Source organism: Centruroides vittatus, unplaced genomic scaffold, assembly GCF_030686945.1.
Source record: "Centruroides vittatus isolate TY-2023 unplaced genomic scaffold, ASM3068694v2 contig_19, whole genome shotgun sequence".
NCBI classification, from domain to species: domain Eukaryota; kingdom Metazoa; phylum Arthropoda; class Arachnida; order Scorpiones; family Buthidae; genus Centruroides; species Centruroides vittatus.
The window spans coordinates 4761289-4776743 of NW_027121169.1; the positions used below are offsets into that span (position 1 = coordinate 4761289).

Here is a 15455-nt window from a genome sequence, read left to right on the forward strand (position 1 = left end):
AAGCGACATTATGTCAACACACTGGAAGAATATATAAGAAATACAGAATGCGAAAGGGTGGATCATAATATAATTGATAACCTAGACAGGAAGGTCAAAAAATTACAGAAATCACCAATCACCAAAATACTTCCATTTCTCAAAGGAACAAGTGTAACAGGCCCAAGTGTACCGAGACTCTTCGGATTCGCTAAAACGCATAAAGATAAAAAGCAGATTAGACCAGTGGTTGAAAAGCACAAAGGACCAACTTACAAACTAGAAAAGAACCTACATAGATATTTGTCCGAGCACATTGAGAATAACCAATATGTCACAAAGAACCCGTTGAACGTGGTTAACGATCTCCAAAACATATCTTTAGTAGAAGAAGAAATTGCTTCAGTTATGGATTTCGAAAATCTATATCCATCAATTAAACTGGATGCATGTTTTCAAGCTTTGGTGGACACCCTCAGCACGTTAGACCCAAGGGTAACAGCCTACCCCGAAGACATGAAACTACTGGCTGACCTAATATGTTACCATTCAGTGTTCGCTTTCGATGGCAAGATTTATAAGCAAAAGAAAGGTGTGCCCATGGGCAGCCCAATGTCTGGGCTACTGTGTGAATTGGTGATACGTAAGTTGGAGCAAACTACTATTAGAACATTTAAAGATGATATCGTTTTATACAAACGATACGTCGACGACATACTAATTGTATGGAAAAAAGACGAAAAGATACAACATTTTTTGAATGCGATGAATTCGAATAACCATGGCCTGATGCTAAAACTGGAACAGCTCAGCACAACAGAAGTACATTTTTTGGATATCAGTGTTACATTTAAAGAAGGTTCCTTATTTACGAAAGTATATATCAAACCCACGCATGACCCACTATACATTCCCTCCACATCAAACGATCCGCCCACTTACAAACTATCGGCGTTTAGGGCCATTATTAGAAGAGCATTTGCCTATTGCTCCAACGTGTATGACAGAATACAAGAGTTGAATAGAATTAGAACCATTGCAAAAACCCTAGGATTTAAAAAATCAATAGTCGAAAACCTAATAAACTCTTACATAACACCTAATAAAAAGAAACCGAAAGGGAATGCAAACGGGGAAATAACTAAATTCACGTACAGAGAAGGATTGTCCACGATAATGAAGGAAATAGCCAAATGTAAGAATGCAAAGCTGATTTATAAGCGCGCACCCACCATCTACAGTGTCCTCAGGAACGACAAAGATAGCACAAAAGCGGATGAATGCTCTGGGGTCTATAAAATCCCATACGAAAATGATCAATTGGACCTGAATAAAGAATACATAGGAGTCACTAACAGAGGCTTAAACAAAAGACTAAAAGAACATATGTATGACATCAGTAAAGGGCACTGCACTACCACCTTATCAAAAATGGCACAAACTGAGGGATCAGTAATTAATTGGAATGAAGCCAAAGTTATCCAACAAGTACGCTCACCATCGTTAGCATTAACCATGGAAAAATTTGAAATATACAAATCAGGGACAACAGGTAGATGTTTGAACTATAAAGACGCAACGAATTTGCCAACTGCGTGGAAATTCATGATTGACAAACACCCCATTTAATCAAGCATATAGCATATCCTCATCCCCTATAAAAATATAGTTATATATTATGTTAGTTTACGTCCCTTAAATTATTATTTAGCGGATCAATATGTTTATTGAATCAATTTTATTAATGTTTTTATTATTGTTTATATTTTAAATTTTACATGGAATGTTCCAACGGTTTTTTAAAAAATTTTGAAATATCGTGCTCATATATATTCGAACCTGCACGAGATAACATTCCAGAAGTAAGAAATTGCTTGAAGATGACCTGTGGAACAGGTGGAAAACGTTTGCATAATTAAATTAATAATTTCTCAGAGGTATAAGGTGTCTGAATAGTATTGTTTTAAAACTCTGAGCATTTTATTCGAGTATAGAAATGGCATCACCGGCCGCATTGTATAGGAGCTACAGGAAGATAGCAGTTAAAATGATAAGAATGGATACCAAGTTGGAATTCCTGAAGGAATGCAAATTAAATGGGGTGTACCCGATGTCAATATTTCGGATCAAACTGCCAGAAGAATGCAAATCAGTAAGAAGAAGAATACAAGAGATTTGCTTAAATAGGTCAGTCAGACACACCAAGAATATAAGGTATAAAACTCTAAATAAAATTATTCAACTAGAGAATCAAATAAATGTACAGGACCGCAGTGTGCTTGTGGATATCAACGCGGGTGTTACCAAATTAACGGACAAACTACAACATAAATTAAGAATGAAGTATAAGAAAAAATTTAGTTGGTTATGTGCCAAGCAAATAAAGAAGATTACAAAGGAAAAGCCAGTTCCGTATATATTATGGCACCAGATATCGATTCCACCGGATGTTAAAAGCGTACTAGAAAAAGGCCCCAACTATGCCCTGGACAATACCAAAGACTGGAAAAACACCATGGCAGAAATTGAAAGAGGAATCAGAGGCATGGAAGAAGGGAACAAAGACTATTTTCGTTGGAAAACAACCCTTAAGAGCATGAACCAAAGACCAAGGCAAACAGAGGTGAAACAAATTAAGCGCACGAAACGGTGGTTGGCCGACAACAACTTAATATTGACACGAGCAGACAAAAGCAAACATTTAGTAATAATGGATAAGCGACATTATGTCAACACACTGGAAGAATATATAAGAAATACAGAATGCGAAAGGGTGGATCATAATATAATTGATAACCTAGACAGGAAGGTCAAAAAATTACAGAAATCACCAATCACCAAAATACTTCCATTTCTCAAAGGAACAAGTGTAACAGGCCCAAGTGTACCGAGACTCTTCGGATTCGCTAAAACGCATAAAGATAAAAAGCAGATTAGACCAGTGGTTGAAAAGCACAAAGGACCAACTTACAAACTAGAAAAGAACCTACATAGATATTTGTCCGAGCACATTGAGAATAACCAATATGTCACAAAGAACCCGTTGAACGTGGTTAACGATCTCCAAAACATATCTTTAGTAGAAGAAGAAATTGCTTCAGTTATGGATTTCGAAAATCTATATCCATCAATTAAACTGGATGCATGTTTTCAAGCTTTGGTGGACACCCTCAGCACGTTAGACCCAAGGGTAACAGCCTACCCCGAAGACATGAAACTACTGGCTGACCTAATATGTTACCATTCAGTGTTCGCTTTCGATGGCAAGATTTATAAGCAAAAGAAAGGTGTGCCCATGGGCAGCCCAATGTCTGGGCTACTGTGTGAATTGGTGATACGTAAGTTGGAGCAAACTACTATTAGAACATTTAAAGATGATATCGTTTTATACAAACGATACGTCGACGACATACTAATTGTATGGAAAAAAGACGAAAAGATACAACATTTTTTGAATGCGATGAATTCGAATAACCATGGCCTGATGCTAAAACTGGAACAGCTCAGCACAACAGAAGTACATTTTTTGGATATCAGTGTTACATTTAAAGAAGGTTCCTTATCTACGAAAGTATATATCAAACCCACGCATGACCCACTATACATTCCCTCCACATCAAACGATCCGCCCACTTACAAACTATCGGCGTTTAGGGCCATTATTAGAAGAGCATTTGCCTATTGCTCCAACGTGTATGACAGAATACAAGAGTTGAATAGAATTAGAACCATTGCAAAAACCCTAGGATTTAAAAAATCAATAGTCGAAAACCTAATAAACTCTTACATAACACCTAATAAAAAGAAACCGAAAGGGAATGCAAACGGGGAAATAACTAAATTCACGTACAGAGAAGGATTGTCCACGATAATGAAGGAAATAGCCAAATGTAAGAATGCAAAGCTGATTTATAAGCGCGCACCCACCATCTACAGTGTCCTCAGGAACGACAAAGATAGCACAAAAGCGGATGAATGCTCTGGGGTCTATAAAATCCCATACGAAAATGATCAATTGGACCTGAATAAAGAATACATAGGAGTCACTAACAGAGGCTTAAACAAAAGACTAAAAGAACATATGTATGACATCAGTAAAGGGCACTGCACTACCACCTTATCAAAAATGGCACAAACTGAGGGATCAGTAATTAATTGGAATGAAGCCAAAGTTATCCAACAAGTACGCTCACCATCGTTAGCATTAACCATGGAAAAATTTGAAATATACAAATCAGGGACAACAGGTAGATGTTTGAACTATAAAGACGCAACGAATTTGCCAACTGCGTGGAAATTCATGATTGACAAACACCCCATTTAATCAAGCATATAGCATATCCTCATCCCCTATAAAAATATAGTTATATATTATGTTAGTTTACGTCCCTTAAATTATTATTTAGCGGATCAATATGTTTATTGAATCAATTTTATTAATGTTTTTATTATTGTTTATATTTTAAATTTTACATGGAATGTTCCAACGGTTTTTTAAAAAATTTTGAAATATCGTGCTCATATATATTCGAACCTGCACGAGATAACATTCCAGAAGTAAGAAATTGCTTGAAGATGACCTGTGGAACAGGTGGAAAAACGTTTGCCATAATTAAATTAATAATTTCTCAGAGGTATAGAGGTGTCTGAATTATTATTATTAATCTCTCAACAATATTCCCACTTGTTGTTTGTAAAAAGTATTTTTATTGATAGGAAGGAAAGGACATAGCTAGTTTTTCCAGATTTTCTCTACAAGCAGTAATTTTTTTCATTATTTATTCAGTATTTTTATTAATTTTTTATTGACAAGATTATGTCTTGTTTATAAAATCATACTGCCTGCTGTGTCACCAGCTTAGAGGTATGAAGGAGTACATGTCAGAAGTTTCAATTTAGCACAAAGTATTAGGTGCCCAAATCATGCACACACAAAAAAAAAACCAGACTTCTAGGTACTCAGGGGACTGAGAACTGAGTTAAAATAAAATTCAAAATGGCGACACTATCTACAAACAGGCAGTGCGAGATTTGCGCATGCATTGCTCATTGGGAAGTTGGAAATGCCATGGGGGTACACTAATGAAAAAAGGTTGGGAACTGCTGTTCTATACAATCCATTTCTCATCACCAGTTATGATTCACTTCAAAAATAGATCATTTTCTTGATGTTTGAGAAGCAAATCACAGATGTTAATGTTACAGAGCAAATCTCTTTATTTAAGAACATGTGGAACCCATATATTGAGCTTTGAAACAAAACCAAGTCATTTCAAGTGTTCATAAATGGTTGAATTGGACGAATTTAATCTCTTGGCAATTTCTCATGTTGTTATTTGGTGGTTTGCTTTAATCAATGCCTTTGTCTTCATCTGCTTTAACTGGCCTTCCAGGACATGGTGCATCATCTTTATCGAAATTGCCAGAACGAAATTTTGCAAACCAGTTTTGGCACTGTTGTTCTGTCAACACATCTTTTCCATACATGCCACACAATGTTTTTCTTGTTTGAACAGCATTCTTACCTTTTCAGCAATAATAAAGCAAAATATGCAGAAAATGCTACTTTCGCTCTTCCATATTTGATGGGACACCAAAAAAAAAAATAATTGCACAAAACCAAATAAAATGTTTTACAAATAAGCCTTAAATTGTTAGCTGTCAAAATATATAATGACAGTACGGTTTAGAATGAAAATGATTGGTGAAAAAAGAACTAATCCCTCTGGTGGTAAAAAAACGAAATTACTTTCTGAACAACCAAATATATTAAAAAGTTACTACTTTGCTAATGGCATCTTATAAATTAAATACGAGGGTAATCCCAAAAGTAAGGTCTCCTATTTTTTTAAATACAAAGAAACATTTATACAAAAATAAAGTTCATATCATTTTAAAGCTTGAACATTTATCTATTTTTTTACTAATAACCATGTCAATCGATGCATTTTTGTAGGCACTGTAGCAGTTTTTGTATTCCCATGACATATCTTGCCGCTATGTCGCGGGTCCCATCTTGCGCACACCTTCCGATATTGCAACTTTTCTGTTAAAATCCTATGAATTGTGCTTAGGGAAAGCCCAATAACCAAAATGCAGAGATCATGAGATCATCTAGAGTGATTCACTGATCTTCATGCTTGGTTTGCTCAACCTTTGCAACTGTCTCATCAGAAATTGACGGCCTCCTGCTTCTTTCTTTGTCATGAATTTCAGTACAATCAGCTGCAAACTCTCTATACCACTTGAAGATGTTTTTGACATCTATGCATGACTCGCCACACACTTCCATCAATTGGCAATGAATTTCAATCAGTTTAACGTGACATGGAGGCAAGCTGGTATGACATGGACATACAAAAATTGCCACAGCACATACAAAAATGCATCGACCGAAATGGCGATTACGTAGAAAAATAGGTAAATGTTTAAGCTTTAAAATGATATGAACTTTATTTTTGTATAACGTTTTTTTGTATTTAAAAAATTAGGAGACCTTACTTTTGGGATTACCCTTGTAGATAAACCAAATATAACCAAATTTTAATTGTAAAATTCTGTTCTTAATTACAGTTATGAACCCGAACTTCATCCCGCTGTTACATATAAAATTAAAGATCTAAGAGCGACGATGAAGATATTTTCAACTGGTAGTATAACTGTTACGGGTAATGTATATGATTTATTCATTGAATATATTAAACTCTTTGAAAACTATTATTATTGTAAATTTCAGAAGAGAAATATTTTATAGGGTAGATAAATTTTTAAAAATATCAATTTTATTAGAAAATGTAAAAATTACATTTTCATTGTTGTTCAATGAAGTTATATTGATAAAACAATGGCATATTTCATTCTGGTGTTTAAGACAGTACTTCTAATGAATCTTTTCATATTTGTGTCTTGAAATTACTACAACATTAGTGGTGAATGGTTGTAATTGATTTAAAAGTAATGTAAATAGCAAAAGATAAATACAAAATAAGTAAATTAGCAGAGGTAGTGAAGATCAAATTATTATGGGTATGATTGATTATTTCATTTGCTAGAAATTCTCCATCACTACTTTCCAGAAAGCTATTTTCAGGACTCAAAATTTTCTTGAAAATTTTTGTGCACACACAAAATATAGCAATTAGTTGTATTTTATACTTGAGGAGTACTTTGTGCAAGATTATCTTTGAGAGATTTCTGGAATAGGGAGTGGGATCCTTCCTTTTCCACTGAAACAATAGCAAAAAATAGATTTTAGAAATCATCAATTTCTTCAATTTGACATTAGGGAGCCTTTGGAAGTTGGAAGCCTTTATTAGGCTTCAAACTTTTTTAAGCTCGAATTCCATGAATTGAGAATGTGGGCGTAATACCTCATAACCCCTTTGATCATCAGAACAGTTAGTTTCACTCACTTTGTCTGTTGGATGGCATTTAGGAAGGCTATTATTCGAGTGGGGAGGTTGTGGGTAAGTTCTGATCATAATCATAGCAGTTTGAATGTCCGTACTCACAGAGGATCAAACAGGTTAACAATAATAGAAAGGATTTAATGAGTAAAATAAAACAAAAAAGATACATAAATTGAGTTACATAATATAACCTAGAGTAAATTGAGCCTATATAAAATACATCTCTAAATGCAAGAGAGTGAGTTTACAATAGGACAAAATAATGATAATACCTCTGTCAATCAAACTTGCAGAAGGTGAGATGAATGCTGGAGAGTTGGAACAGGACTATCTTTGTTATAATATTAGAGTGGCAGGGTCTTATTCTTGTGGACTGCCCCGAACTCATGAATTTTTCCTTTTTATTTAAAATTTCCACCAATCGGATTGTAGGATCCTGATTGTCTGACTGGACACATATCTGACACAAGAGTCAGATGTTTGTCAGATAAGTGTGATAAGAACGTTATAAGGGAAGTTCTACTTCTCTTTCCCACACAAAACATCAATTTTTGGTCTATTTTATAGCTAAAATATTACGTAGAGATTGTTTATCAAGTGGGAAAATCTAAGAATGTGATAAAGTGGATAAATTTTTGAGTAAATGGCTCTCAATTCTGTCAGAATGCAAGGGTAATCATTGCACACAATGCTGATTTCTGTTTCAGTATATTTCTTTATCATATTCAAAATAAGGTCACTAATGCACAGACAAAGTACACTGGCTGGGAACTCTTTTTTCCTGTAATACTTTGCATGTGCTCTAGGACTAGCATTCTCTCAAAGAACATTTTGCTGACTTCTCCTTTCTACTCTGTTTACCGATGCAATATGTACCCATGGTGTCTTATTAAAGCCAAATTTCTGACCATTATCTGGTCTTCCTTGTAAACGATTTTCTAGAACACCTGTAATGTTGGAGCAAGATAAGATACAAAGAGACATAAATCAGTGCAAAGAGGAAATATATTTCTTATAGTTGTGTTATATACATGTTTCATTACCCTTTCCTCTTCCTGAAGTGGTGACACGAGCAACTTGTCTATGAGTACCATCTCTGCTCCTATGAGTAAGCGCACTATCTGTATATATGAAACGAGAAAGGTATTTGTCATGAACACTCAAATAGAAATAAGTGCCCCTAACTATAAATTTTATTTAAAATTAAAATTGAAAACAAAGTCTGTCAAAATAGTAGTTACTATTTATTCACTTTCATTTTTCCAGAATACAATTTTTGATGATTGATCTTTCTTTGTAGGCTATTTGGGTTGTCAACAAATAAATTTTTAGTTTCTACTATCTGGATGGACATTAATGTGATTCTGTAGTACCTCTGGGAAATCATTAGAATTGCTCTCTGATGAATTACTTTTGCATGAGGTTGAAATAGAATTCTAAGGCTTAAAACTCTACTCTGAATCTGACTCTTTACCTTCATACTGAGCTTTCAGAATTTCATCTGCAGTAAGATCATGCTTGAGCAAAGAATACTGAATGTTTCCTTGCAACAATCTATAAAATAGCAAACAAAGCAACTCAGACATGACAGTGAAAGGTTAGGAAACTTCTAGAAAAACTGAAAAAGACATTTGCTGCACCACCAATTCAAGAAGGCACAGCTGCCACATCTAGACTTGCAATTATTGTACATACTACACCCTTTTGGGTTACAAGTTACTAATTTACCACTTATATCATTTAAAGTATACAAAAATACATTGTAAAACATATGGTCAATTGACTGCCACTGGGCTTCAATGGTAAAATTGGTATTATTTTAAAAACTATCTTGGAAAACATTGATTTCTAGTCAAAAATAACTTCCCTAAAATGATTAAAAAAATCACAAAATCTCAATGATACTACCAAAATACTGAAATTTAAAAGTGGTCTATTCACTACTACAGGGTGGTCTACTGTTAAGTAGTGGTGGAAAGTTTTGAAATAATAATGGACTTTCTTTACAAGTTTGTTATTAAAGTCATTATGTAATCTTTTATATTTTCTTATTGTCTAAATATAAATACAGTTTGATCTTAAATTTATGGAAAAGTTGTCTCGATTAAAATTTTAATTATGCAATCTTAATTTTATTTTGACTTAGCTCCAAGCATCAATAATGTGCAAGCAGCCGTCGAACACATATTCCCATTGGTTTATGAATTTCGTAAAGAACTAGTTAACGAGAAGAATTCAAAGACCGTGCAGTCATCTCATCCGAGCATGACAAAATCAAAGACAAATCAGTTTCTGAGAACAGTGGATGAGATCAACTGTGGTAAATTCAATTTTTCCGAAAATAACAACCAGTGGGAGTAAAGGATTTTTGTCGAGAATATACTTCTTTACAATTATTTTCTCATTCCCTATTATTTAACTCTTTAAGCTCTGAAAATTTCTTCCCTCTATGTACCCAGAGACAAAATTGTTTTTACTCGTCAGGCTATGAATTTGTATACCAAAAACTTTGGCTGATTTCATCTTGAATGGATCAAGTCTGTTTTGTCTTATTTTGTGTTTAAAGAGTTAATAATAGAGTTAATAATAAAGAGTAAAAGAGTTTAAAGAATAGACATATTACTTGTTTTTTTTTTTTTTAATGCATTAGTTTTTGTATGCTGTCTTGTGGCAGTTTTGTCACAGGAATTTTTTGAAAATTTTTAATTTATTTATAGAAATAAGTCAGCAAATGAATAAGTGCTGAAATCTGGCACGCTTATTCTAGTGATTTAAAAAAACACTGCCAATTTATTAAGTCTGAACATTAGAGTTAAAAGTTGGAATTACTTTTATTTTCCCTAATTTTCAAATGACTTTCAAAAGTTGCATATTTTTGATAGCATGGGTAAATAAATAATGTAATAGTCCAGAACTTTATTCCTGTTAACTTCAAATAAACCACAAAAAATACTTCTATAGTGGTCAAAATTTTCTTGAAAAGAACTATGATATTTTCTTTCTTTTTCTGGAAGCTATTTATAAGAATTTAGATGAGTTAAATATCTAATTTTTGGGATGATCACCGATTCCTATATTATTGTAAGATAGCCAACTTAAATGTTTTGTTCTGTAGAAAAAGCCAGTCTAATGTGAATTTGAACTAAGTAATGGTATTCCCAATTAAATTAAAAGTCTATTTTAAAGTATAAGCACTAAATTTCTGTTTCATTTATCTACTTTATTAACTGACAATCTTGCGTGAGACTTAAATTTAATTGAATATAAGTGAAAATGATTGTACCATTTTATCTTTCACAAAATAATTATGAAAAGATATCTAGACACAACTCTTCAAATACTAAATTCATCTAAAACAGTTATTAGAATCAATTTCAATTGTTTTGTTTATTCTTAGAAAGAATAATGTTTTATTGGAGAATTTGTAAATATTGTCAATAGAGTATCAATATTGTTTAGTTATACTACTACAAACTAGTTTTTACTAGTTTTATTAATGATAATATCAATATCGTGTTTTTGCTTATATTATTGAAACTCTTGCCTTATGACTCCCCACTTTTATGACATGTATAAACTTACTATTTATGAAATACTGTAGTTGGTTTTATTGGCCATCTTATAGTTCTAGTTTTAGGAACAGAACCTCAAGTTATGATGATTGAATCTAATGGAAAGGGATATGGAATTTGATTTATGATGGCTCATTTTGCAACATTTTTCAACAAACCAATTGGATTGTAAAAGTAGGTAATCTACAGTAGTTGCTGTTTTTAAAAGTCTGATTCTGTCATAAATTATCTTTTATTTTACAAAATAAAATTTGTTATAATTTGGCTATAGTATTATAGTTGACAAATAAAATTTGTCAACTATAATACTATACGAAAAACAAAACAAGCACCTGATCATTCGCTGAGAGATATTTATTCTTAACACAAACGTTTTCAATCCAATCAATGGATCATCATCAGGCGAAATTCGAACATTACAAAAATAGAACAACAAGTTCAAAATACAAAAATATATAACGGCTAACCAAAACGTAACTAACAGCACAATATCATTTCTAAATATCAACAAATTAATAAAAATGCTGCTAAAATTAAAAATAAAAATAACTTCTAATAAGAGCAGTAGCTTTATTAATATGTACAGTTTAATGAAAAACTCTGTACAGCTTATTAAGCAGTGGTATTATTTAGTGTTATTTATCTGTTTTTTAAGGCAGAGGTATTAATATTTTGTATACACTTTTTGTTTGTTATATATTAATATTTTATTTTTAATTTTAGCAGCATTTTTATTAATTTGTTGATATTTAGAAATGATATTGTGCTGTTAGTTACGTTTTGGTTAGCCGTTATATATTTTTGTATTTTGAACTTGTTGTTCTATTTTTGTAATGTTCGAATTTCGCCTGATGATGATCCATTGATTGGATTGAAAACGTTTGTGTTAAGAATAAATATCTCTCAGCGAATGATCAGGTGCTTGTTTTGTTTTTCGTATTATTTTCTGCTGAGCACACTGTATGTTGTTTATATAATACTATATGCCAAATTATACATTTTAAAGAGCCAATTATTTTATGGGAGTTTTTAAGGCTAAATTAGAAATATGCTCACTTTCGAATCCAAAGTTGATTATTTAGGTGTAACATAGAAACCTGTGATGATGCTAACAAACTTCAAATCTGAATAAATGAACATATTATATACAGTTTCTAATATTGATCAAACAATTAATTTACAAAATTAAAACAATTTTTTATGTAACATTGATTATTAATCTTCTTCATATTATTTTTAGTGTTTCTTAGCTGTTTTCTCACTGCCATTATTTTACATAAATTAACTTGCCTTACCTTTCTGTTGTATTTTATAATAGTTAGTTCTATTGGTTGTCATTTATGGTTGTTCATATCTCAGACTTCAAAATTCAAATATTGCTCACAATAAACAAACACACTTAGTTTAAAGAATAGAACATGACGGTTTAATTATATTATTTTGGTGATCTTCCTTGTTCTAGTACGTGTCACTCAAATGTGCATATATTGACTAGACAGTAATTATAGAGATTTAAGAACTTTGTCACTATTAATGTTTCATCACCCAAGGATGGAACTGTCACAGTTTATCACTAGTGACTCAAAGTCCTATTTTAGCGTTAGAAAAACAATCTATTTATACATACGTTTCTCTAAGAGAATCGAAAATATAAGGTAGTGTTAGCATTGTAGTTAGATAATTGTGTATGGTTTTTTATGGATTTTGGAGATCTGCTCTAAATCACTTTCAACTCAAAAACAAGTTTTATCAATGAAAAAAACGACACCATTAGGAAGTGTTTTGGACAACAATTCAAGATTCATTAAATAAAATAAATAAACTAATTTTCACTAGCAAGTTTGTACTGGGATGTGAATTGCATCATGAACAAGACTTTCCTGTTGGAAAAAAATGAAAACATCACATAATATAGCTTTTATAGTAAATGATTTTTCAATGCATAATATTTTTGTGCTTGATTAAAAGAGAATTAAGTTTTTGATTTAAAAAACACTTTCAAAAATACATGACCAGTCATCAGTGTGGAAAATTAATATCAAAAATAGTTTTTGATATTTTGATTAAAATGGCATTGCTTTAAAATGACAAATAAGAATCAAACTTGAATAGCTTTGATATAAGTAATAGCATGGTATAATTTTTGTTTTTTAATTCCAGTTGAAAAGCAAATGTTAATGTTAGAATATTTGTTGATGTAAAGCATGCATCGTCATATAGAAATACCACTTTTGATAAAGCTTTGAATTATTATTCAAAGATACCGTATTTTACAGACTATAAAACACACTTTTTTCTTTGAAAAATTGCCTCCAAAATTCAGGCGCGTCTTATAGGTATGTTTTTAAAAAATTGTTTAAAAATTAAGGTGTGTCTTATAGTCCATAAAATACAGTATATCAAATTGCAAGCATTCAAATGTATTGGAATTGTTGTCTCTGTGCCAAGTTGAAATCACATTTTTAACCAAAATGCTTTGTAATATGCAATAATTTGCTAATTATTAAAACAGTTAGAAGACAAAATAATTCACTTTGATTTCTCAATAATTTTCCTAAGTAAGTTTATGTTGTCTACATAAGTCCTATTTATAAACAAGGTGTATTATACTATTGTAGTTTCGAATTAGCTTCCTCCTTTGCTAATTCAAACCTACACCAGTATAATAAGTCCTATTTATAAACAAGGCCTACATGGACAATATAAAAAGCAAAATTGAAATATTATGGACATATTTAGGAATTATTTGCTTTCACTCATTCAAATAGTTCACAATAAGACAAAGTTTATTTTGCAAATGGTTTGAAAATGAATGCTAGGGTAAAAGTAAAACATCTTTTGAATGCAGATTGACTTTTTTAGAGAAAAGTGATTGACACATTTGTTTCAATACTATAATCCAAAATATCTATATCTATTGAATACTATAATCCATCTTTCAAGATATCCATAAATTATAGATTATTTTAGAAAATGTTGAAAAAATCATTTTTTATCTTTTTTTTTTTATTGATTTAAAATGAATATTTTTTAAAGCTTAGAGTATAAACCTCATTTATTATTAATGAAAGCAGTTGAGATATAGACAAAAAATATATTTGATTTGTGAGAGATCCGAACTCATCTTTTTGGCATTATTTATCAGCCATTCAAGTAACACAAGAAAGTAACTGGGATAAAACACATTAATAGCTTGGACAGTTGGATCATTTGTCATATTATTAGAAAGATCTAATTCATTTTCTGTTTGAATTCAACTTTTCTCTGAAAAGTTATAAAATACATACTCATCAAAGAAAGAACCAATTTGATGATCAGTGTTTGCTTTTTTACGTTTTTAATGACAATAGTTGAGTTTAAAATAAATTTTTTGCTTTTTACCTTTCATAGAAATGTAACCAAACACATTATGAATATATTTAGAGGCACAAAAAATATAAAGAATAATTTTATATCTTAAACAGGTCAAAATATTTGCTATTTTAACAGTAAGTTGAATAAATTCTTACTTGACTATTTTTATTGTGAAAATTGTCAGTTAAACTTATATTTTACATTTCAATAGGAAACAAATGATGAATGATTCATATTTTTCTTACATAAGATATGAATAGAAATATTTTCATTACGTATATCCATTGTAACATTCATTCCAGAAATTATTTTATAATTTCAGTGAATTTACCAGCTTCTGTAAAACTTCCAAACATCATTAGATTTTTTTTTATTTTCAAATTTTTTCTAATTTACCTATGTTGTTTGTAATGTACTCTAAAGTATTGAGAGAAGGTTTTGTATTGCTATACATTGTTCTATGCTCAAGATCTGTAAGACCTGGCTTAGCTTGTAAACTGAACATTGGACTGAAATGCTTTGCCTTTTCAGCTCAAGTGGAATTTGAAAGCAGTTAGTGCAAAATCAAGATTTTCCAATGTTCCATAAAGTTATATATATTTTTTTATTCACACGTAACTTTTGTACTTGTTATCTAATCATTTTGCTCATATATATTTGTCCATAATGATCTTATCTTGGCATTGCAAAAGATTTTGTAGACTAAAGGTAACACTAAGGCAGATGGATGGGATGGGAAGAACAGATGGAGCAGGTTGAATTGCATCAGTGTATGTGCACTTGGTTGCATTGCAGTGGCAGATTGAGTGGAATTTAGAGCAAAAGAAAGTGTGAAAATATTCAGATGAAGTATTTTTCGATGTGAGTAATGTCCATGAAGAATTAGTATTACTGAGCTTCCTATTATTAGGGTGTTCCATACATGTTATTTGCCAAAAGCTATTCAGTCAACAAGTAAACCATCCCCATTATTCAGTGCTGAGCACTGAATAGTGGAGATGGTTTACTTGTGATGAATGTCAGTACTTGTCATTTCTGGATTATTTTCAGTAAATTGTACTGAATAAAAGGGCAAATTTGCCTCCACACATTTGTGTATTTTCTTGTATTTGGTCATCAGTATTGGTATTTTAGTCTTTTT

General features: G+C 31.6%; 1 protein-coding gene across 1 annotated transcript in view; it reads left to right on the top strand.

Annotated features, from left to right (window-relative positions):
• The window catches only part of LOC136970167 (TATA box-binding protein-like 1), a 36404-nt gene extending 26405 nt beyond the window's left edge, over positions 1 to 9999 (top strand). The window contains exons 4-5 of the mRNA XM_067264578.1: positions 6553 to 6647; positions 9535 to 9999. Of these exons, the coding sequence (XP_067120679.1) occupies positions 6553 to 6647; positions 9535 to 9749 (310 nt within the window). The 3' untranslated portion in view covers positions 9750 to 9999. The remainder of the gene's footprint in view (positions 1 to 6552; positions 6648 to 9534) is intronic.
• Positions 10000 to 15455: the final 5456 nt, after the last annotated feature.